The sequence below is a fragment of the Pagrus major genome, chromosome 13 (genome assembly GCF_040436345.1).
Source record: "Pagrus major chromosome 13, Pma_NU_1.0".
Taxonomy (NCBI): Eukaryota; Metazoa; Chordata; class Actinopteri; order Spariformes; family Sparidae; genus Pagrus; species Pagrus major.
Genome location: NC_133227.1, coordinates 21,971,673 through 21,996,757, shown reverse-complemented (window position 1 = coordinate 21,996,757; position 25,085 = coordinate 21,971,673). Strand labels below are relative to the sequence as shown.

Genomic DNA, 25,085 nt, shown 5'->3' with positions numbered 1-25,085 from the left:
CCATCAATTGGGTTAATTGTTACTCTGCTTGATTAATCTTGGGATAAACATTTACTTATAGGGACATATTAATTTAAAATATCAAACTATGCTACTCTATAAAGTACAGGCTTTCCCATCCCTGTGCTGAGTTAACTATGACATCAGTACAGTTGTTTCCTCCTCTCTTCCAGCAAGGGGACTCTTTTTATTTTTTTACACACACAGCAATATTTTGACACATCCAGTTACAAGGTCATGAAAGCCGGCCAAGCAGGTGCCTGACTGTTTATCTCTCCCTATATATCATACACACAGCCAGACAGAGATGTTTGCTGAGACATTGGAAAGGCCAACCCTGACCATAAAGATGTCTGATAGTGTTGTTTACCTCTAGTAGAGAGGTATTTCAGGAGGCAGGATTTCTCAGTTCGACGGATGTGCGCATAATTCTCAAATACCATGTTCAGTGTTGTGTGTAATTACAGACTAAAAAGTTCCCATGTCTAACACACACGTCTGCAGCTTTCTGTAATTAGATTTAAAATTATGAAAATGACCTCTTTCTGTGAATTTATATAATTGCTGCAGAAACTCTATACTTTCCTTTCTGCTTGCGGATTTTAGGGTATTTTTAGCATTTAGTATCATTTGAGATTATTCTTGTAGATTTTACCTTTTTATGATTCTTTCTGGCAACTTTATTCAGGATTGTAGAGTTGAATTTGGCCTAGAGTATCTGCAGGTTTTGACAAGACTTAATGCACCGAGTAAATAATTTAAGCTGGTATTTAATCACATTTTTATGTGGTAATAAAAATGTCTTAAAATGTCTTAAACTTAAGTTGGTGAACCCTGCGGAAGTGCTGTTTCATCTCACACAAACCAATAAGACTTATTTTGTGTGCTCATCAATAATCACACATAATTCTTGGCAATAAAATCCATTAAGAACTCTTTGTCTCCGGTTATCCGCCATGATTCACTCTGGCTTGTCACCTCTGTAATCATTGGTGTACTTACTGCAGATAAGAGCCCCAGTGACAGGTAGCAGCGCGAGGATCTAAGCAGGAATTACTGCATATCGACTAAAGCTAAGGTTAAGTTTACTTCACTGAAGGTACAGTTAGCTGCAGTTAGCTACTCTGATGATACAATACCCCTATTTATTTGGAGTATGAGTTCAACAGGGTTGAGTTATCAACTGATATTCTTACACGTTGCACCTTTAACATTTGGGAGACCACCAATGACTTCAGCTCTGAAAATGTTTTGTCACATGAGTGAATAACAACACTTCTCCATCCCCCTCATTCCCCAAGTCTCCAGGAAAGGAGCCATGCCAGACCAGTCAGACCAGTTTGGAAGGAGACCAGCATCCGGAGACCCCGAGCCCCACCACGCCCTCCCCCACCACACCAGTACCTTTACCCAGGAAGGAGGCCAAGCCAGACACACCAACAGAGGAACGTCCAGGCTCCGTCATGGTGGTCCCTGTTCCCCTACCACGGCACAATCTCCCTCCAAAACATCCAGAGGAGTTGGGTGACAAACTGGCCAATGAAGTCAGTCTTGAGTCTGAGAGCGAGGCCTCAACCAAGACTTCCAACTCGGATTCAGGCATTGAGGATGGGAAGAGTACCCCCGAGTCAGAGGAAAAGGTGCTCTTTGTTTTAGATTTAGAAAATGAAATATTGGTTATTAAAAGTATTGACTGTGGTGTATTCATAGATTTGTTAGTAATGATGCTAAAATTTATTTTAAAGGTTACTGTGGAAACGCCAGAGACAGAACAGCCGCCATCTCTCCCCCAGCCCGAAGCATCGGAGGAACAAGTCGACATCATCATAGACTCAAAAGACCCGGAGGCGCCCAAGATCAAGGTGGCTGAGCAGGAGAGCAACGTGGCTAACGGCGGCTTACCAACACCAACCTCAAGTCCTGCCGTCACTCCTGCACCCACTCCTGCTTCCTCATCTGCTCCTACTCCAGTAGCCACACCCCGTTCTGGGCTCAACGGCCGCCTAGCCAAAGGTACCCCAGATCGGACATCGATGGGAGGAAACGCCGAGACCGTCTCGCCTTACATCAACGGAGGGATTTTCAACAAACGGAACTCTTACGCTAGCAGCATGGCATCCGAGAGCATGGACATGTCAAGCAACAGGGAGAGCATGTCGATGTCTGCAAGGGTGAGTCAACAACAGCGGCCTGATCTCTCCTGTATGATTTTAGTATTCCTAATTGAAAATGGCTTTATGTAATCGTTTGGTGATGCAGGGGAGAGGAATGAACTCAGGTCTATGTCCTATGTAGGCGGCTCTCTGCCTCCGTAGGAAAACCCCTCCTTGGAAAAACTATTTCTCGGCACCCACAGAGGAACTGAAAGTGCATTGTGTTGTGTTTTGGAGTGTGGGTGTTAACCATCTGAAACAGAGGATTGCCTGTTTTCTGTTAGGCTTGCGCTACACATTGCTTCTAGGCAGGACACAGACTATAAAACTGGTTAACGTTCCTAAACCAAAAGATTTCCTTTTTAATTGGTGATGATTTGTGGTGGAAATCGATTTATTCAGTGAATATTTGAAAAACATTTAAGCGTATTAAAATTCCTCTGTGAAGCTTCTTTCTCTTCTTCTTCTCTTCTGTTTTTTCCCCCTCTTCTCTGCTTCTTTCCTCAGGCTGCGAGATTCCTTAAAGGATAAGTTCACCATACAATGAAAATTCAGTCATTATCTGCTCACCCCCGTGCCCATGGAAAGTCAGGTGGTTCTATGTGACCGCATTTGACATTTTAGTTTCATCCCGAGTTCTATAATTTTACAACAACAATTTGTTGTCCCTATATGTTACTCACAAAAAGATAAATTATAAATGGATTCATAACTATGTTTTAAAGGAACAGTTCACCCAAAATTTCACCCCCAGCTTCACAGCAAAACAGTGACTTTTTTGTTTTAAAACGTGAAAAAAACGACAGAAAAAAAAATCACACAATGGTTTTATGAAACTTGTACGGCGTAATCAAACTCTTTGGAAGCCCCAAGATCCCAATTTGATTTTTTAACCGATATTATTCACAGCCTTGTGCACCCACTTCAAATAGGGTGTAAGCTAAAGTCTTTAGCTTAGCGGCTACAGTGAAGATTTTGGCTCAAAAAATGGTGTAGATGACGTCTTTTCAAATCAGTTTGGGATCTCAGGGCTTCCGGAGACTTGGATTAAGCCGGACCAGTTAAATGGATTTTTCCCCCAGCTACTTTAGTTGTTCAGGAGAATGCTGCAACGCTGTTTTGCGGCGAAGCTCCAGAAAAGTTTTGTCGACTACGAAACCTCCCTCTACTTTTTATCCGCACAGGGGTGATTAGATAATGACTGAATTTTCATATTTGGGTGAATCGCTCCTTTAACTCATCCTCAGCACTTAATTAAAAAATATATGTTTTTAAATGACTTATTGTTTATTCATCCATCTATATGATTTCTATTTTTGTGAGTAGCATATTTAATTCAAATACAAATTAAACACAGGAGGTGAAAACTAAAATGTTAAATGTCAGCACATAAGAAAACCTCCTGACAAAGCCAATTCGACATAATCTAATGATGTATTGGCCTTAAAAAGGGAGAAAAAAGCAGGAGAATTCCCGTAACCCAAAGCCAGCTTAACAATCGCCAAATTTGTGCTTTGCCTGACAGTCCCAGTCAGTGAGGGCAATTCGGAAGCTGAAGGGAGCGAAGAGAGAGACCATTTTATCATTAGACACCGAGCCTTTCTGAACCAAAATATGCAACATTTCCCATTCATCAGGACCAACAGTGCCCTTTGTGTGGGCGCAGTTCAGTATTTACCAGTGTGAATGGAAGTTTCTATGCAGCTCATTGTCGCTCTGCTGCTTCTGGAGGCTTATGGACTGACCGCAATTGAAATCCTATTGACTGTGTGTGGAGTGTAGTGTCTGTTTGTGGCATGTCAAGTTTTTCCAGAACAGATTATTCAGCAGGCGACTCGGCCAGCAGGCTGCAGTGACAGTGAATGGGCTGTCTTTGTGTTTTTTCGGACAGGAGGACACTCGCCATTTGTGCGAGTGCGTTGTGAGTTCTGCGAGAGCATCGCTGTGTGTTCATCAATTCATCTGTGTGCTCCAGGAGAGCTGTGTGTTTGTGTGATTTCTGTGAATGACGAGCGATGGGAAGTCGGCACACTGGAGCCTCGAACGCAAACAAGGCAGCCGAGCCACAGAATGACCCACATGCCCTCTGATTATATAGTGCCAGTGTGCACTTGATAACAAACTCAAACACACAAGCACATGGGTTTATTTCTAATGTGAACGTCTCAGTTGAATAGAAAGGGAATCAACAGGACGTGACAGTGCTAAAGTCTCATCCAGTTGCTGTCATCGGTGACAGAAGCCTCACACGGACTCATATGTTTTCTGTTTGCTCAGCTGGGGAAGCTTTGTCGAAGTGGACAAACCAAATTACTTCCCGCTCTTTGGTTCTGTTTCTTCTCTCCTCTTCTTATATATAAACTATTTATAAACCAGGAAATGACGACATCCCGGGTTTGATCTACGCAGTGTTTGCAGAGTAAACTGTGCCATATCAGCCCTGTAAATATAGTCCCGGGAGGCTGATCAGATAGGGGCACACTGGAAATGTAACCATTATCCACGTGTGCTTTTGTTAGCCATAACAATTTTGTCTGTTCAATTAAAAGGTGGGGTCCTGCTCTGACTCATATTAAACATTTGATGTATCATATCGCGTTACGTCCCTGGAAATGATTGAATTGGCCGGTGCTGTCTGTCCTACGTTACACTGAGCTTGTTTGACTTTGATCTGGGAGCAAAGAAAAAAGGTCACAGGCCTCTTCGTGGTAGGCCCATGATCAGAAATAGACTCGTCACTCGGCTCATGTTTGGTTAAAACCTTGAATCTCCAAAAAGTGACTCCCAGTCAGTAGGAACTGGTTTCTCAACCAACAGAAGCACAAGTCCTGATGTGACAACCAACCAAACTTGCCGTGGATTCGTAGGCTTTCGCCCAGTATTGTTGTAAAGAGTTAAAAAAGCTTAGTCACATCGTGTCATATTTACTGGATGAGGTCGTATTGTTGCAGACAGTTGCTTCCTGCATGGCGCTTCCCATTAACGCGACAGATGGAGCATCTTGCCTCTTGTTGCAGTAGAACCAGACTGACAGGAATATTAATGCCTTCGTCAACATGCATTCACCCACAGCTGCCTCTCCTTCCATCAGACAAAAAAGACCTCATTGGGAATCACTAACACATGCATATTTCACAATGAATACATCAAAGTCTTCACAGGTTTTGGGGACTACCACTGCATGTGACAAACAGTTGTATAGAGCCTTTTGTGGCAGCGGAGGGAGCTGTGTGAAATCAGATAAATTGCCTCAAGCGATGTCACTCGAGTCTGTGTCAGTCAGTCGGCAACCTCCAATACACAACACGCCGTAGACTGCAGTTTCTTGAATGGCCGCTCGAGGCTGGCTCTAAAAACAAGTCGATCCCAATAGACCCCCATATTAAAATGTCTTTAAAGCAATAAGTAACCATGTTACAGCCTCTTACAAAAAACTATTTGGTCTCTGTAGCTAATTTCCTCTTTCATGACTATGTTGAACTTTTATATAACTCGCAAATATTTATTAGGCTTAAAAATATGCATAATTAAAGGAGCGTCAGCTTTGAGTGATTAGCTAGCTGTCTGCTAGGCGTCACCTCAGCTAGATCCTGGTACAAAAACATGTTTTTGGTCTCTGTAGCTAATTAACTTTTATATAACTCACTCGTATTAATTATAATAAGGCTTAAAGTTATGCATAATTAAGGGCATGGTGGCTTTGAGTACAGCTACATTAGCGGACAACTAGTATAACGTCGATTCTCTGACCGAGTTGTTGGCATACACGCTGCGTCGTTGGTAACTTTGGCGCCAGGTTTTGACAAGGAAGTAAAATCCAACAGAACCATTTTACTTTCCATTGCAAGTCTGACTATGTTATCTGGGTGCAATGCTAAATCTTTTCAATTATTTCAAAACTTGTGAAGCAGTGAGCTAAGTCACGCGTTTCATCTTGATTAGTTTTGCCCCCATGCTCTTTGCCCTCCCAACATGTTCCTAAGCTACTAAAATCTAGAATAACCTCCAGGCAGAGTTTCAGTGTCCTCGCAAATACATATAGTTTACTGTGATATCTTCCTTTCTTGTGACATTTGTTCCTCTCCTTCTGCCTCTCAGGACTTCTCCAGCAAGACTCTCAAGCGAACCAGGAAGTTTGTTGTTGACGGCGTGGAGGTGAGCGTGACCACCTCCAAGATCATCAGGGATGATGAGAAGAAGGATGAGGAGATGAGATTCCTGAGGTACGTGGATGTCCCGATCTATCTATCTATCTATCTATCTATCTATCTATCTATCTATCTATCTATCTATCTATCTATCTATCTATCTATCTATCTATCTAGGCAGAGCTAGACACACGTGCTGTCTGCGTCACCATCTTTTGGTTGTTTTTTTTCTGTTCTGGAAGTATGATCTCTTTTCATTCCCTACTAATGAGGGCCACGAACTGTCCATTCCTCGGCTCAGAGTGAAGTCTGTACACTGATAAGCAGCCTTCTGGATGCTGCTGCACATACTATTTCAGGCATCCTGCTCTTTCGGGCTTTAGCCCCTTGAGATTGTGAGTTTACAAATATCCAAACAGTTATGGAAAAAGCCTAATTTAGGTAATGGTTTCTGTATATACAGTCTGCGGGTTAAAAGAAAAATGCCTCTGAAGTTGCTTTTAGATCAGGGTGAGGATCAGGTCAGCTGTATTTATTTATTGTTGGGAGTCTAGCTGTTCAAATAGAAGGATCCATACAGATTTGTATTTGTTGCCAAGTGACATAAATTACATGAGATGCTTTTTTTAAATGAGCAATTGTATAGTTAACAACAGCCTTAAACACCAGAGGGAGAGTTCCTGGTGCATCACTCATGCCATCTAGTGGTAGAAATATGACATTGCGTGTTTGAGCACAGTTCCACCAATGGATCAGTTTGAAGTTTAACAAATAATAAATCAATTTCAGTTTAGAAAGATTAGTAGTCCAATAGTCCAACCTTAATTTGATTAAATTGCATTTTTATATCTGAATCACATATAAAACACTATATTTGGTGTAAGTTGTTTACTTCTCTGCTGGCTTAGCTGTCAATCAAACACCTAAACCTGCGTGCCCCTTCAGAGAAAAAAGGAACATTTCTGCTATTGTATAACACCTTACAAAAGAATCATAACAAAGTAACAATTTTAACCTAAATCTTAGTGTTAACCATCTTTGAAACTTGCCAAAAAAAATAATTAAACTGAAGTTGTATGTATGTTAAAAATGATGTATGTGTTTGTGTGTGTTTAGACGTCAGGAGCTGCGTGAGCTCCGTCTGATGCAGAAGGAAGAGCACCGTGCTCAGGCTGCTCTAAACACCAAACTGGAAACACATAGAGAACAAATGCAGAGACGTTTTGACCAGGACATGAATGTGAGTCGCTTCCACTTACTATAATGTTATCCAGCAGCCATGCATCAAAACCTACAGTTGTAAAGATAATCAGTGTTTCTTGAGACTTTGTTCTTTAACTCTGTCATCAATTTGGAGCCTGTAGCTGGTTGTTTTAGTATTTTCTGTCATGAAATGAGTCTTAATCTTGCCATCGCTATATGAATGTGGTGTGGTACAAAACGCCGTAGGGCTGTTTTTTTTATTTTCACTGAAGCTTATTGTGGTCTTTCTTGTCCTTGTGGTGCATCCCAGAGCAAGAAGAAGCACTACGACGTGGAGCTGGAGAGCCTGGAGAAGCTCCAGAAGCAGACTATCGAGAGGATGGAGGCAGACCACAATGTTAAACTAAAGGAAGAGACCAAACGCATCAAATCAGAGCAGGATCGCAACTACCACAAGTTCCAGGATCAGCTGAAACACAGGAAAAAGGAGGTGTGTTTAAGATTGTAATGTGGGAAATGGGTCAAAGAAAGTTTGCGGTCTCTGCATATGTTGTGTCCTGTGTCAAAATTATTTAATAGCTAAAATGTGTCATCTTTTTAATAATTTTAGGTTAAACAATCTGTTGATAAACTGCCTAGAAGTCAGCGCAAAGACTCCATGAAGCAGAGGATGAGTTCCTTCCACGAAATGAAAATAGAAGAGGTAAGTTGTTTGGTATTTTCATTGACTGGACTGGTTTTAAAACCAACCGTCCCCTTCACGTCTTTTTTTCTTGTCTGTGTTTTAGGAGAACAACTTCTTGGCAGCTCAGAAGAACCACCTGGACACGACACTGATAAGAATCATCTCCAACAACAAGAGAGAGATCGCAGAGATGGAGAGGGAATGCCTGGACAAGAAACACCACCTAATCAGAGGTACAGTATCTGTTGCACGTAGGGTTCATTTAAAGTAAAACCCAAAGTCTTTATCCACCTCTGGTGTGGTGGGATGTTACATCTGTTGTAACTCTCGGCCGTTTCTTTTGTCTGTTTAGAGCGTGAAGCTACGATATGGGACATGGAGGAGAAGAACCTTTACGAGAGACACCAGTTATTGAAGCAGCAGTTGAAAGACCAGTACTTCCTCCAGAGGCACCAGCTTCTCAAGAAACATGAGAAGGTAAATCAGTGGATTGCAGCTCGTCTTGCCAGAATGCACGCTGAGCAACCACAACATTAAAACCACTGACAGGTGAAGTATATGACATTGATCGTCTTGTCACGGTGCAATGCTCTGCTGGGAAACCTTGGGTCCTGGCAGTCGTGTGGATGCTACTTGAGCACACACTACTGAACCAAACACCATTGCAGATCAAGTACACACCCTCATTGTACCGGTACTCCCTGATGGCAGTGGCCAGAGAACGTGACAATAGATCAATGTTATTTACTTCACTTGTCCGTGGTTCTAGAGTCAGGAATCATCTTTCCTAAGTATATTTTCCAAACGAATCTGACAATGTGTTCGTTTTTGTTCCCCTACAGGAGCAGGAACAGATGCAGTGCTACAACCAGCGAATGATTGAGATCCTAAAAGCGCGGCAGCAGCAGGAGAAGAACCGGCTGCCTAAGATCCAGCGCAGCGAGGCCAAGACCCGCATGGCCATGTTCAAGAAGAGCCTCCGCATCAACTCGACAGGCAGCTCCTCAGAGGACAGAGAGAAGATCAAACAGGTTGGGCCGGCAGGAGTTTTTTCCTCACAACTTATTGAAGCATAAAGTCAATTATTTAGCACCTCATTCTTTGTCTCTTTGTAGTTTTCTCAGCAGGAGGACAAGCGGCAGAAGGCAGAGAGGCTGCATCAGCAGCAGAAACATGAGAACCAGATGAGAGAGATGGTCGGCGAGTGTGAAAGCAACATCAGAGATCTGCAGCAGCTACAGGTGAACGAGGGGCAACGTCTTCGGCACACATCTGTTTTTGTTCCGTAGATCTCGACTCCATTGAGGTCTATAGCGCTAAATGAGCACCGTAAATGCTTTTCTGTCACTAACGAGAGCTTTTTTTTTTTGCATTTCAGAATGAAAAGTGTCACCTGCTGATTGAGAATGAGACACAGAGACTCAAGCAATTGGATGAACAACACAACCAGCTGCTGAAGGACTGGAGGGATCACCTAAAACCCAGGAAGAAGGTACATGTATACATATACAATTGTCTTTAAAGACTTTATTAAGTTGGTAATCGAAATGCAGATCGTCAGGTTGGACTTGGCGCGATCAAAAGTGCCACCGAAAAACCCTCTTTGCTAAGCTAGGCTAATCGCCTCTGGCTCCAGCTTTATACAGTACTTAAAGCGATGCTATGGGAGCGGAAACAGTCATCTAATCCTCTTGGCAAGAAAGCTAACAAGCATATTTCACAAATATTGAAATATTCCTTTAACTAAGAAAGAACTTAAGCACAAAAGTGTTTTAACTACATGCATATACTTTATGTATATGTTTCCCATAAAACAGAATACATTTCCCTCGTTGTGTAGGAGTATTCCACCTGTTTTGCTTTAGAAGCTGTAAATAAATTGTACATCCCTCTACGTGAGCTTGTTCAGGGGTAATCTAACACACGTACTGTTTTCCACCCTTCTCCTCCAACCCTTCTAGGCCCTTGAAGAGGAGCTTAACATGAAGAAAAGGGAGCAGGAGGCTTTCTTCAGGATGGGTGAGAGTGCCGATTGCCCAAACCCAAGTTCTCCCCACAAACTCTCCAAGTTCGTGCCTTACCAAGACTCTTCGACCACATAAAAACAGCTGCTGCGACGTTCCACAACATCTCCTGGCCACTGTTTGTACCCAACACATAACCATAGACACAGTCACCCATACCTGCTGCCTCAGTTTTAATTGGCTTTGCCTGAATTGGTAGCGTACCTATCCCTCCATTAGGTTCCTTTATTGTTTTAGTGAATATTTATGTTTTAACTCATGTTCTAAGGTTTTTCTTTTTGAGAAAGTGTTGGAAGTATTTGATGGATTTAAAACTCATCATGTGCTTCACACTTTACATAGTATCAGCTCCCATACAGTGTTTACATTTCCTTCTTTAATTTTTTACTTCTTATTGCTCACCAGTAAAATATGTGGGTAACACTTAATAACACAGTGGCCCTGAGTTTGGTTGAGCTGAAGATACCAAATGAATTTTCAGTTTTAATGAGTAAATATATTTAGAAAAAACGTTATTTGGTCGGGAAGAAATAGTTTGTGGTCGCTTGTCGCCAAGCGAGGGAATTTATTTTTGCATAAGAAGTGTGTTTTGTTTCTATGAAAGCAGGTGAGCCAGCAACTAAGCACTTTTGTTTACACCAAATAATCAGTGCCGTCTTCCGAATAGCACGACCAATGACACGGCCAAAAATTCAATCACGTACCAATCTTTTTCTTTTTTTCACTTCTGTACGCCCTGGCCTGTTTTTTTCCTCGAGTCAGACGCATGTCATGTAGCAGCTAAAGTCTGCCTTTATTTATTTTTACTGATAAAGAACAACCTTATCCAGATTTATCACTGTAAAGGCTAATTTAAATATTCTGTTCTCATTTTTTAACCAACACGCCCGTGGTATAAAAGGATGTCCTCATTATTTCGTATCATGTTTGACATGGGGGACGAGGCTGACTTCAGATCAGAATTTAAAAGTTTCTTTTTAATGATTATTTAGGAATGAGATTTTTAACAGGCGAGGGAGGACCTCTTGTTTATCACAAGTGTTGCTATTTGAATTTTTCTGTTTGTATTTTTTACTGTAAAAATCAGTCACACTGGATGGGAACTGACAAAGCCAAAGCGGAAATACTGTTGTTGTTTGAAGGATGTTAGAAAGGGGATTTAAATTTGAATTTATAAAAAAAAATGTATTACGTGTGTAATTGTTATACCATGTGCAGTAAATGCCTGCCATCTAACCAAAGTGCAATATTCCATGTATGTCTTTTGCTAAGCTTAAAGAGGTTTATTTTTCTTAAACTTTGCCTTTCTTTGCACTGAGAGGGGAAAAAATATGAAGAGTTTAACGCAAAAAATAGACCATTTGTTGTCTTTGGGAAGCAATAACTTGGTGTTTCATTCTTCATACGATGATCTGATTTTTGAACACAACTCTTCATATCATTCTAAAGGGAGTGCAACGATTCAGTCTGCTGTAAGATGCCTCTAGACGTTTAATCTCAAACTGAAACCTTAAGTTTGCAGCTGAGGAGCTTGTACCCTTGGTAAGTGAGAGAGCAGTCTGGCCTGCAGATTTACATCGAACCAGGTCAGCAATCAGGTACCCGCTTAAGCTCTCTCTCCCCCTCTCACTCTCTCTTTTTCAAAAGTATTTAAATTTGTTGTAAAGATTCTCTCTCCTGTCCTGTTTAACGGCTCCATCTACGCCTCCCGCTGTGCCTCAGTTTACATGACGTTATTGTTTGTATGGAGGGGTTGTGAGTGTGAATGAGACTGTATCAGAAGGAACCACTGTTGTAAAAAAACTCTTAATAATAAAGGCAGATTTTCTAATTAAAGGATTGTGAGGGCGGTTCTTTTTAATACCACATGATTTGTAGGAAGGAGTTTTCTATTAATTTGGCACACTGAGTTTCATAGTGGCGAAATATAAAGAACGCTTCAGTTTTCTCAATTTGAAAGTGAAGGACAACCCAGACAAAAGAGTGGGACTTGGATTAGGGGGCAAGACGAGGGTCGCCTGTAACATTAAAGTAAGTTTCATCCAAGCACTTTTCATCACCCGGCTCTGAAATGACATTTTTAATCATGTTCTTGTTCTCGTGACTGATCGCAGCAGAGGTTACAGTAAATCTGCAGGCTGTAAATCCCAAAACACTGAGCAAAACAAGGCTAAAGTACACTGCAGAGTTCAGGGAACACTAGAGACCACTTTCACATGCATGTAGTCAATGAATCAACTGTTAAAGTGAAGGTTATGTTTACCTTAAAGGGCTCTGTGGAGTTTCTGTGTTGGGCTGGAAGCCGGTCGTTAGTTTGTGTCAGCAGACTCCATTTCTAAACTAATGTCAGCTACTGTTGCTCTCTGTTAGCGGAGCGGAGAGAGGCTCTGAGACGAGCCACTCGAACCTGCATAAAGTCACATCCTTTGGACTGCCGTGAAAAAACTGACCCGAATCCTTCAGAGTCCCAGCAGCATTAAACAACTTCAATAACTGGTCCACAGGCTTGTGTAGGTAACCGAGAGAGACTGGGAAGGTCTCATTTTTCATGTCACGCTCACATATAGCCAATAAAATGAGATTAATACATGTTAAGTGCTATCAATTGTTACATAAACCAAGAATACACACACTTTGTTTTGGTGAGAAACACTTAAAGGGGCTCTAACAACCAAGTTGAATGTATTTCCTTTGAGAAATTTTGTAGTTGTTCTGTGCCTACCAAGTGCTGATCAGTGGAAAAGCCTGATAACAATGGGAGGATGTGAATAATACCACCTGCATGCTTGTGCACGATACAAACACACTTGTAAAAATAGCTCAGTAGTTCTACTAGTGTTCAACAACTCAACAGGGGGCTCGTATAAAAACGTTTACCTGTTTTTCACTTGTTTAAAAAACAACATGCAATACCTATTTTTTTCTCAGATTTTTTTGAAATACCAATTCAAACACAGGATGACGACAGCTGAAAAATCAGAAACTTTTATTGACTTAAGTAAAAGGAGACTCAATGTAATGAAAAATACATAGCAAAAACGTAAATAAGATTACAATACTGAAATGATGACACCATCAACCCATTTGCCTTGCACTGTACTGTGCCCTTCCGGCCTTCTGTCCACATGACATACCTCACAACACAATTTTAGGTACATTTAAAACAACAGATTTTTTGTTTTTCAAGTTGGATACTGCCATTTCTGTATAAAACAGGGGGAGGTTGAATAACGTTATAGCAACTAGAAGCAGAACAGAGTCAGTGTTACAGTTTGAAGCCTTGTCTGCTTGTATCAACAACCATGAACACACAATTCTATTTTTATTTAGTAAACCTGACACTTTAACAAATGTATAGTTGACAGTTGTTTGTGAACCACTTTTTGTGAAATGTGTAGCCTGTTTCACATACTCTTCTCAAGTAACTTATTTTTAATTTTATCTGTATTTCCTTCTATTTAGCAAACCCCATAAATCAACCAACCACTCTCCTTCTTGGCTCTTTTCTTCTTCTTCTTCTTCTTCTTCTTCTTCTCATCCCTTCATCAGTACAGAGGACACATGGGCCATCAAAGAAAAGTGACAACAGCTAAGATATGCCTCTCATTTCTGTACAATAAAAAATAATTTGCTATACTGACCATGCTTGAGACCAGTCAAGCATTAATGTAAAACATTATTTTTTATACAATGGTCACACTTTGCTGTTATTTGAGCACCAAACTTCGGTTAAGAACAGACTGTACACTCACAATACTGTAAATCATTGCACAAATCACTGTAGATCTCCAATTTCTTACGTCGCACACGTAGTACAGATATGCAGAGGTGCTCTGCGAGTCACATTTCACAATTCTTAGTTTTGGTTGCGAGATACCTTGAGCTTCCTTTCACCGTTTTTCGGTTCGGATCTTTCAGCTTGGTGAGTATTTGTTACAGTGAGTATAAAAAAAAAACATGGCTAGTAAAACTGACTATATATAAAATGCACTGTGGCATTCTTCCCCTTCCTTCAGCGTGTGCAAACCTTAAACTTGCCTCGTCTGCAATGACTGAAAAAGTGCACATCTGTTACAAGTCACTGCAACGTTAATTATGCAGTCGACGAAGAAAGCGTTACAACGGCACGAAAACTAATACGCGTGTTTCTAGTATAACAAACAGTACTTCTACTTGGCAAAGACGTCTCTTTTAGCAACTGCTGATAGCACTTGAAAGCCCAGATATAGTCGTTGAACTCCCCCCGCTGAGTTCATGTGCGGTCTTCGTCTAAGAGATTTATTTAGTCTACTGCTGGGGAAAGAATGGCTGGATTTGAACATCTAGAGTATTCTCCTGTGATTTAATTTAAGGTGTTTAAGACTAGTACAAGGACTACGTTTACAGTTGCATACAGTATATTAAGCACTGAAGCACTTTGCATATTATATAGAGGCACCGTATCATAGAAGGCATGGGTGGAGATACATTTACTGCTGTTCTAGCGTCTAACCTTTTTTACCTAAGAGGTTCTTATAATATTAAGATCAAAACAAAACTAAGTAAACATCACAAGACCCAACAGGGTCCATGTGTTATTGCTGGTTCAGTTTAGGTAGAATATTTTTTATCAAAATGAAACGTAACAAAAACGTGTCAACTTAAAAAAAAAAACAGGTACCTATAAATAAAAAAAAATGCTAACAAGCTACAAAGTAGTGATATTTTGTTCATTTAGATCCTTAGTTTATATATATATGGCGATGGTTTCGAGAGCACCTTCACACTAAGGTTTTTTACTCAGGTAATTCGAGGGGATCCAGCCCTCGACTTCTTCTCGTACATTCTTACAGAACCACCAGCCGCTGCCGTTCTTCTCCAGCACCTCGAACACCGTGCCCACCTTGAAGCCGGACGTGTTGTCGTCCCCTTCAAAGTCCGCCACGGCTAGATACAGCTCATCCTTGCTTGGCTCCTTGAGTAAAGGTGGAAGCTTGTCCTTGGGCGGGCCGGGTTTCTCGCTCTTCAACATGGGTTTGGGAGGAATTGGGAATTTATTAACTTTGGGCTCTTCTTTCTCTTTGTTTGGAGGTGGCGCTATGAACCCTTTGGGTTTAGGGGGAGGGGGTCTGTTGAGTTGCGGTGGTGGAATCTTGGGAACATCCTGGATTTCTTTTAGGAAAGGTGGAGGTTTCGGCTCGGTTGGGCTGGCTGGGGTCTCCTTCTTTGGAGGAGGAGGTCTCCTTGGAGCCATGGCGGGGGGTCTCTGAGGGGGTTCCTTGTGGGGAGGCACTGCTGGTTTCGCAGGGGGTGATGAGCTCTCCTGGCTGTGACCATTGATATGTTTGGGGGGGAGTTTTGGCTCATCACAGTGCTTACCATTATTGAGAGTAGGGATGTGGACGGGGGAAGAGGGTTGGGAATTATTTACTGCCGCTGGGGTTTCAAGATCGGCAGGTTTTGATGGCCTCAGTTTGCTTCTCAGGTTGGTGATGTCCAGTTTTTTCTCTGACGGAGGATCTGGCTTGGCAGCCGGAACCGGTTTAGGTCGGATCACTGGCTTCGGCTTCATGAACACTGCAGGACCAGCTGCCTCTGGTTTCTCCTCCGGGGGTTCTGGTTTGGGTTTTGGTGGATGTTTGGGTACAGGTTTCAGATTGAACTTCTTCACCTCTTTGGCAGAGACCTTGTGGCCGCATTCAAGACCCATTTCATTTCGAAGAAGAAGGGGTTTGCTCTTGTCTTCTTTCTTGGTCTCAGGTGGTTTGTCCTGTTTGAAGGGGGGTGCCTTGGGTGGCACCATTGGCATGATGACCCCAGGGGCTGGTGGTTTTGGGGGCAAAGGTTTGGAATGATCAGGTCTCGGTTTCTCTGCTACCTCCAGTTCAAAGCTCTTATTAATGGACTCCCGTCGAGGTGGCAGAGCTGGTTTGTCCTCGACTGGTGGGGCAGCTGGGGCAGGAGGTAAAGGCCCACAGCCCCCCTTGCTGGGACCGGACTTCCAATCTCTCAACTTAGGCCGGGCACAGGACTCTGGGGCTGTTGTCGGCTCATCAGGTAAAGGCTTGGACCAGCTATCATCTGTGCCCGAAGCATTTGAAGAACCACCATCTGCCAGGCTCAGCTTCTCCATCTCATTGGGCAGAGGGGCAAGGAAATTAGGTCGCAGGGCGTTACTGGTCTTCTTGTACTTGTCAATAAAGGTGGCGGGGGCCCAGCCCTCTTTTTCATCTATCTGAATGTACCACCAACCACTTGCATTCTTCTCAATCACCTAGACAAATAATAGACAAATATTAATTTCACTGTGGTCTTCTTCTTTTTCAATTCAGCTTTAGGAAGTGCGTGACCCACCTCAACTTTGATTCCAGCTTGGAAGCTGATACCGTCAGGGATGGTGGTCTGGAAGTCTGCTATGGTGTAGAACTCTTCCTCAACCTGAGGAGGAGTGGGCGGCTTGGGTAGGTTTGCACCACGTGGCTGTGGAACGTGAGAGGGACACGTAAAGGTTAAGTCGATGAAAAATTAAGTGCCATCTTCCAGTACAATAAAATCCCCTATTTGTCAAATGGAGATTTGAATGGGATCTCTTACGATGGTAAGATCTCTGCGTGGTGGAGGTCTGTGTCTCAATCCCAGCTCTGTGAAAGGAAAGGACAATGGAGTAATCTGTAATCTGTTGAGTTTATCACTTGCCCTTACACATCCTTTCATAACTCTTTTTCAACTTATAGATAGACAGCTTTAAAAGACATTAAGTGTTAACAGATAAAACAACAGTTTGCTGCATCTGAAATTCACTTCTTACTCTTGTCAGAGAAAAACGAGAGTCGGTTTTCTTTATGGCCATTGTCTCGGTTCTCTTTGGCTGCATTGTTTTGCTGGTTCTGTTTAGAGTCCAGGTCGTTGGTGCTGGCGTGAGCAGCACCGCCTGCTGACTGCTTCTGGCTCTGGATGTCACACTTCTTCAGGTAGGAGGCTGGGGCCCAGCCCTCACGTCCCTGGTACCTGAGCAGGGGAGAGATGTACAGTCGGTGGCTTCAGGTTAGAACACTGACTTCTTCCATCATGACTATCTAAGATCTGATGTCAACTCATGTTTTCAAATACTATCTTTAGTTAATACACATTATTTGCTTTTCCAGTTAATGCCATTCATTTGATTACCTGATCTTCCACCATCCCTCCAAGTTCTTCTGAATCACCTCCACGACCATTCCCCTCTCCAGGTCGATCTCATCCTCGTCTCTGGCCGAGTACGGGTAAATCACTGAATACTTCTCCTCTGGAGTCGTAAAAAGACAGTATTGTTAATATAAGAGCACAGTGTCTGTCTTGAAGATTACTGTGGGGAGCTCGGGAGACAAAGCACAGAGTGGCACGCTCACATTACAATGGCTTGCAGCGTTTCAAATTTAAAGTTGCAATCTAAAACTTTCCTTAAATTCAAAATGCAAAACTGCTCGGGTGGAAAAAAGTATGCAGTGAAAAATGACTGCAACCTTTTAATGAAAATGAAGACACTCTCCCTTTGTGACTTGGAATGAAATACTGTAACTGGGTACAGGAGTGACTTGGTTTTACATTAGCTAACTGATGAAATGAGGCACGGCTTGAGCAGCATCTTGTGGAGTGAGAAGATGTAAGATACACACATGTGCAACACATAAAACACACATTCATCCTCCACAAATATTGACCACGAACAGGACAAATTTGTTACTCTACAAGAGATATAGCAGCTACGTCTACTATTAACACATACTACAGTTATTCTATGTAAAACACAGATCTACCAAGTGTCTACTGCTGGTTAAGTGAAATGATATGTATTGTTTTATATCATTTTTAATTGATTTATATCAGATATACTTCACAGTTCACTTTGCATGCAAGGGTTTTAATTCACATGCTTGGATCTCTCGTGCAACAAACATGACATGCATACACATGGACAAACATGCTCACAGTTCTGTATGCATGTGTGTGCATACACACACACATTTAGAATAGGGGGGAGAAGAAAAGGCGTGCGCTCCACCTTGCCCAAAGCCTGTGCTGAATAGATCCCCTAAAGTTCTGCGACGACCCATATGCCTTGGCAGTGACCAGAATCTCCGAGGCACTGACATCCCAGCACAGTAAGTGGGGCAAAATAGGAAGTGAACATTACATAAGCCATGTGGAGGGTGTTTGACATCCTGAATGAAAGCATTGGTGCTGTTCAACCCATTTACTGACAAATCATCCCTCCAGGTTCGTGCACATTTTAAATCATACTGTTACATGTTCCATTCATGCTATTGATTTTACTCCGATACACTTGTGGGGTGATGTTGATTTTATTTTCTTACACTTTTCTACATTATTCTATGCTTTAATAGAATTGTGTTCATTTTTTTTTTAGCTTTTACCTAATTTAATTCCAAAGTTTTTGGTACTTGCTATTTGTCCCCATCATATTGGGGCAGTCTGAGTCATTTTTTTGGCATAGAATAATTATTTATCTGTTCTATTTATTGACTGAACAGTTGTTATCACAAATGTATTAGAGGAAAGACAGTTCGAGTATATGCTCATATGATAATCTGTGGATCAGTTTGATGACAATTATTCTCCTTTTCATAACTTTTTGTGACAACTGTCTTTTTTCTGTTTGTATTTGTATTGAATGTATCTGCAATATATAGATTTGTAGGTGTTTCATGCTCACAGACTCACAGATGGATTCCACAATCTTTGATTGTCGGCTCCTCACCTATTTAGTATCATGTGTGCTCTGTAATATCACGCTGATGAAGGCTTAGTGCTGAAACACATTTGTTTGTTTGCCCACAATAAATAAGACTTTTGTTTCCTGGGAGTGCTGGAGTTTAGCTCTTTGTCGGTTCCAGCCACTTCCATGCACCTACCGTATATGTTTAGACTTTGGGGTAGTGAGGGCTGCTATGTCTTTAAGTGATGTTGATCCTGAGCAAGGCCTTGGGACTTTTACATTAAATCATTCTCATTATCGCAGACTTGCAAAACTGATTCGTCACCATTCTTTATCATGTACTAGCTCAATTGCCAGTTAATTTGCTTCTGTTTTTGTATCACACTGTACATCTGTGACGATGTCAGTGAATGTGGATGTTAGATATGGATGACTCTCTAATCCCAGGCCTCTGAGGAGTGACCTGCCCAACAAAGACAGGGCAGCCGGTTCAATGTCCACTTTTAAACGACACACTCTTTCGGTTGCCAGCGACAGAAACATGGTCTGTAATTTGCGTAGTTGCTGGGTACACTTCTCTGCTTAGTAGGGCTGCTATGAATTGCTGTATAGTATATACATATTATATTACAGTATCATCTACATGAGGCCTTTCTATGGAGTCTCAACCCAATTTTTATGTCTTTATCTATTTGTTAATGTTTTTTTTGGTTTCACCTTTAAATGTTTTGCTTAAATTAATTTTTTTTTTGCTTTAAAATTCAGATATTTCAACATATTTGGATTGCTGTTCTGAAGGGCAAAACACACCAGTGGAATCACCAGAAAAGCGGCAATTTTGTCCCGTTTGCTCCTCGGATCTGCACATCTACCCCCGAACCATGACTGCTTCTTCTATTTATATATAGATACTGTATGTGGAGTGTCTGGTGTGAGCCACAACAGTTAAATGGTGGATGCCAGATGACGTGGTGCTACCTGTGGTGTGTGTTGCACTTTGGAAGGCAACAGAAAAACAACAGAAGAAATCATTTTTTTGAAAAATTGTAAACAAGTACAGTTATTGTTCCAAAGGTAATAAATAACTTGGTCCGGTTTTAGAGTAAATGCTAAATGGCCTCTTTACATTCTCAACTTTTTCATCGGGGGAATACTGAATCTAAACAACAGCGCCCAGATGCAGAGCTGTACGTACCTTCTTCTCCTGGAAAAGTGAAGTCATCAGGGTCATCTTGCGCCTCAAGGCAGGTGGCAGGGACCCAGCCCTGGGCATCCTCTGAGCTAACAAACCACCACCCTGAATGAGCAGAATATCAATTACACACTGACATGAAATCATTAAAAGGACGCATCTGTAATGCATTTCAACAAGTTCACATTCCATTCAACAAGGCTGAACAATGAAATAACGTCCAAATATACTTTCACACAAGTCAAACTTTCAGGAAATTGCAAAAAAGAAAATGCTAATATTTTCCATCCACTACTGTTATGTGAATGTTGGGGGCTGATGGGCCAATTCTCCAGTTAAGAGCGCCAGACAAAGCTCAAACAATAGCTGCCAGTGTGGAAAATATAAAGGAAATACTGCGATTATAATGTTTTTGTCTAGCACCCATATTTCAGGTCTAGGTCTCTTTCTATTTTGCTGCTTTTTCTCTTTTATGGACACACAAGCTTTCCCGCAACAGCCAGGTAAAAAAAAAAAAAACAACCTTCAGCTATTTTGACGTTTTGTTTTTTTTTAATTGCTGTTTTTCGATTTAAACCAGCAAAGAAATAATGAAAAACTACACTGCATGCCCTGTAGAACTTACCAGACTCATTTTTCTCGATGACCTCCACCACCTGACCCACATGCAGGCTGATCTCAGAGCTCTCCTGCTTCTCGTAGTCTGTGACTGCCACATACTGGTCGAGGAGGAGAGGGTCTGCCGCGGTGGAGTCTCCTGATGAGGGGAACGAATCAAAATCAGAGGCTGGTTTAGCTTTTTATTCCTTTCTGCTCCTGTTGTAAGGCGGGTGAAGGGTGAAATCTCAATAATGTAAATAAGCCTCCACTCCTTACCTTCTGCTTCTGTGATAATATTTGTTAATGTGATTTGTAGAGGAATGTCCTTGAACTTAGAATAAGAGATATTGACCTTTAATATTCTATCTGCCTGAAGGGAATACGACCTTTTAAAATGTCAGCTTGTATAGGCACTTTAACCAAGAATCCAATTTAAGCATGGTCTTTACAAAAAAAGCCAAAAAGTATTTTATGATGAAATGCCAATTATAATTCCAAGGTCAAATTTTTTTGCAAAAGCTTTTGGATTTAACGTTAAAGTGAGAGGAGGCTTATTTAGAGTATGAAGATCTACCCAGACATGAAGCAGAGGAGCTAGTGGACGTGATTGGAGAGATGGCGTGAGGGAAACAATGAGCTGACAAGAGGAATGATGGGAGATTTAGAGAATGGGAGTGAAAGGCAGGGTTTTTTAAAAAGTGTAGAAGGGTTTAGTCAATCATCAGTACGGCTGTGACTTCCACACAGAAGCAAACCAGCACCATAGAGACCCACCACCAATGTTAGCAACCAAGCCAGTCTGAGAAAAGTCCACACAATACAACCAGCAGCGCTACGGCTCTTTACTGTTGATTAATGTTCTTCTAAAAAAAAAAATATCTAGAACAAAATACAATAAAGTATAATTTACATATAAAAATGCCACACCAAAGCACATATCCAGTGTATGAATGGTGAAGGGACATTAAAATCCACCACAGCATGCAGGTCACTGAAGGTGCTGACGGACACATTTTCAACCAAACGTGTTTGTAACACACAGGCGGACGGAAAAAAAGGTCCCAGCTGACGAAAGGGTTAAAAAGTTCTGAGGCGTACAGATGTGGTAAAACTGTAACTGTACGGCTCTGCAACAGACTCTCAATCTGATCAGTGAGAATTCTGAATATTAGTAACACAAAACATTTCTCAAAAGCAGAACTGCTGGAAAACTAAGTCTAATTTTAAGCACACGGTTAGCAAACGAAATAGCGGCTGGACTGCCGAGTTAACTCGAGCAACTCAGGTTAAAGCAGCTACAAGGAACTTTTGTCTTTTGATTCTGGCACCCCCTCTGGATGAGAGCGGTAATGTTTCAGCTGCCTTCTGTCATTTAGATCTTAATCGACACATGTTTTTAATTCTATTTTTCTTTTTTAAACTGTGTTAGGATGCACAGCAATGATTTAATATATCAATTTGTGGCTGTGTAAGAGTAATAACTGTAATGTAAAGTTGGTGAAACAAAGTAGAATGTTTTCAAGGTTAGCCTTCATGTAGCCTGCAGCAAACAGATTTGGTTGCTCGGTGATATTAATTTGGTTTGGGGAATCCAATTATACAGAACTAGCTTGTTGCAGATCTCATTTGCTTATGAAGTTCATATAAAAGGCATCAGTGTTAGATGAAAGTTCCTTGTAATATGTTTAACCTTTAAATTATACTGTGTTTTTACCATTTATATCTAACTCAACTAGTGAATCTTCTACTCCGTCCCGACAACACACAGAAACACACCCAAGACATGAGCAACATCAACAGCTTTAATGTATTGCTTTCTCTATAAAGGAACCAATGCAAGCCCCAAGCCTTCAACAGAGCCAAATCCCACCTGCCCAGGCCTAGGGGAGGAGAGGGGGAACAGGCCGCTAGCAACCCGCTGGGTCACACACACAGCAAGTGTTTACTACCTCGCTTTAGGAAACCAGTCGCTCTCTCCACAATCCCTGATGGAAAGGAAAATGAACGGAGAAGAAAACTGAAAACAATGACTTGACATGCAACCTGGAGAATATTAGATGGATGGAGAGGACAGAGAGAATATACAAACAGTGAAACAATGGTAAGGTGTTTTCTTTCAGAATGTATCTTTTATAACTGTAACAAGAACATCTGGACTGGTTGAATCAATGCTTATTTTATTGTTTTGCCTGCATAAAACATTGTGACCACTAGATGGAGACAATGTCTCATTATATAGGCTACTGCAGATGAACTTTAGAAGACTTGTACTTATAATGAGAAGCAGTAAAACAACAAAATACCAGATTTTAGTTTTCCTCTGCAAAGTTTCTTTGCCAAAAAATAAACAAAAAACAAAAAACACACCACAGCCTGGCCTCAAAACCCCATTTTGGATTCAAACACACAATCGAAGCTCTTACCTGATTTCTTCTTTCCAATGGGTTCCCTGTCAAAGAGACAGAATCATCACATTACTACCAGGAAATATCAAGTCAGGGAGATAACAATTATCAATATTTATAAATAATTCAAACATCATCTCATGGAAGTCAAAAACGACTTTAAACTAAATAAACATATACTATGCAAGTATGACCTTTGTAAAGACACAAAGGGTTTTTATTCCAATGTTCCAAGATGACTAATCGTTGTATTTATGCATTTTTTTTCATCATGCTACAGCCACAACTGTTGTTTCCAGTACTATCTCTGTGACTATTGATGTTTTCAGTTCTTAAAACCCTGTTTCCCCAAAAGTTAGGGCATTGCATAAAACATTAATGAAACAGAATGTGATAACTGGCTAATCTTTTTTTACATATATTCATTTGAAAACAGTACAAAGACGATGCATTGAATTTTTAACATGATCAACTTCACTGATTTGTGTAAAAATACGCTTACACTGAATTTGCTGCCAGCGACATGTTTGGACATTCCACAGGTAAACAGGTTAACTGGTAACAGTTGTTTGTATCATGACTGGGTATGAAACAGTCATCCTTGAAAGACTGTTTGCAAATGATTGCATCCTGTTTTTGTTTACATTTTACACAGCGTCCAAAGTTTTAACTGTGCCTTCCAAACTTGCACTAATGAAACTTTAAACTGATTTAATACGATCAGGTTTTGAGTTGTTTCTGAATTTGTCACGATGCCAGTGCACAACATTTACACCGATCACTCCAGCAGAGAATTAACAATAATTGCTGACATTATCAGTCTTTGTTAGATCTATCAATACGCTGCAGACACGTGAGACAAGGATCCGCCTCTCTGCCTCTCCCCCCGCTGCAGGCCGATGTGAATAGAGAGCCTCTAGATAGCCGATCTCTGAAATTTAGTCTGATGTTAAATTCAATACTGCATCTGCTGCGTCTGGTTTAGACATTAGCCAGATAAATAGACCATCACTCCACAGCAGCAGTCAGGAGCTGATTCAATGTCCAGATGCCCTGAAAAGTCAATGGCGGCTAATGCTCAGCATTTTCCTCCCTCTGTCTCTCTCTCCGTCGCTCCCTCTTTGTTATCTAAATATTACTCTCTTACTTTATGGCCTTCCACCGCCTTCCTTTTTCCATCTCACATCGTCCACGTCTCCTTAACTCACTCTTTCATCTCCCTCAATCGTTTGGCTTGGCAACTACTGGCGTGTTCGTTTCCCTGCATCAACATGAATGCTCTCAGCCACATAAAGCTTTGTTCGATCGGCAGAACTGTTAATTGCGGAGGCTTAAGTTTCAATAAATCTTTAGCCATAAGCGTGCCCATTAACGTGCTATAAAAAGAGCTCACTGACTGGGCCGACCAAAGAAGAAGCACGGCTCGGGATTGTTATAGAGCAGAGATGTGAGTGTACGGTATGTAGTAGTGTGTGTGCTTTTTTTTTGTCCCTTGTTTTGAACTGAGGTGAAATCAGGGTCATGTAATACACCGGAACTTCGCCACTGACTTGGTGGCTTTAAACTTTAAATTGAACCTTCACATAGGGCAGCCATGGCTAGGTCATATAGAGGAAGATGTGATGTGTGCAAAACCTTCTACTACAGAATATCACAGGGATAAATTGACTTTGGGCTCTGATTCTTGCAGACCCATTAAAATAACAGCCATCTAGTTTTTACACCCGGAACCAAACCTTACAGTAAACAGCCGCTGTACCACAGAGGACTCATATAATATCTATTAGAATAATTAATTAAATCATAATCTCATAATCTCTCTCCCTCTATCCACACTCGTCCTTGTTTCACCTCAGCCCGTCGCTTCATCTCCTTCCTTCTTTTCTTCTCTCAAGACGTCTCTCACTTTCCGTTTTCCTTCCCTTTCCCGGACGCTTCCGCTTTCCTTCACTTCCCTTCTCACCCATCTTGTCTGGTTCT

The 25,085-nt window shown here is 41.4% G+C and overlaps 2 protein-coding genes across 3 annotated transcripts in view; one reads left to right on the top strand and one right to left on the bottom strand.

The window, feature by feature from the left end:
- Nucleotides 1-12,049, top strand: part of stk10 (serine/threonine kinase 10) — a 47,021-nt gene extending 34,972 nt beyond the window's left edge. Inside the window, exons 9-20 of the mRNA XM_073479002.1 lie at nt 1,302-1,640; nt 1,746-2,171; nt 6,252-6,376; nt 7,418-7,541; nt 7,815-7,994; nt 8,115-8,207; nt 8,293-8,422; nt 8,542-8,666; nt 9,032-9,220; nt 9,305-9,430; nt 9,568-9,681; nt 10,151-12,049. Of these exons, the coding sequence (XP_073335103.1) occupies nt 1,302-1,640; nt 1,746-2,171; nt 6,252-6,376; nt 7,418-7,541; nt 7,815-7,994; nt 8,115-8,207; nt 8,293-8,422; nt 8,542-8,666; nt 9,032-9,220; nt 9,305-9,430; nt 9,568-9,681; nt 10,151-10,291 (2,112 nt within the window). The 3' untranslated portion in view covers nt 10,292-12,049. The remainder of the gene's footprint in view (nt 1-1,301; nt 1,641-1,745; nt 2,172-6,251; nt 6,377-7,417; nt 7,542-7,814; nt 7,995-8,114; nt 8,208-8,292; nt 8,423-8,541; nt 8,667-9,031; nt 9,221-9,304; nt 9,431-9,567; nt 9,682-10,150) is intronic.
- A 1,133-nt stretch (nt 12,050-13,182) lies between these two features.
- Nucleotides 13,183-25,085, bottom strand: part of sh3pxd2b (SH3 and PX domains 2B) — a 39,409-nt gene continuing 27,506 nt past the window's right edge. The window contains exons 6-14 of one of the 2 annotated variants that reach the window (XM_073479391.1): nt 23,124-23,149; nt 22,650-22,685; nt 20,726-20,857; nt 20,104-20,205; nt 17,360-17,477; nt 17,001-17,200; nt 16,787-16,833; nt 16,547-16,672; nt 13,183-16,466 (exon numbers count right to left, since the gene is read on the bottom strand). In XM_073479391.1, the coding sequence (XP_073335492.1) occupies nt 14,979-16,466; nt 16,547-16,672; nt 16,787-16,833; nt 17,001-17,200; nt 17,360-17,477; nt 20,104-20,205; nt 20,726-20,857; nt 22,650-22,685; nt 23,124-23,149 (2,275 nt within the window). In that variant the 3' untranslated portion in view covers nt 13,183-14,978. The remainder of the gene's footprint in view (nt 16,467-16,546; nt 16,673-16,786; nt 16,834-17,000; nt 17,201-17,359; nt 17,478-20,103; nt 20,206-20,725; nt 20,858-22,649; nt 22,686-23,123; nt 23,150-25,085) is intronic. The other variant, XM_073479392.1, reaches the window with a different exon arrangement.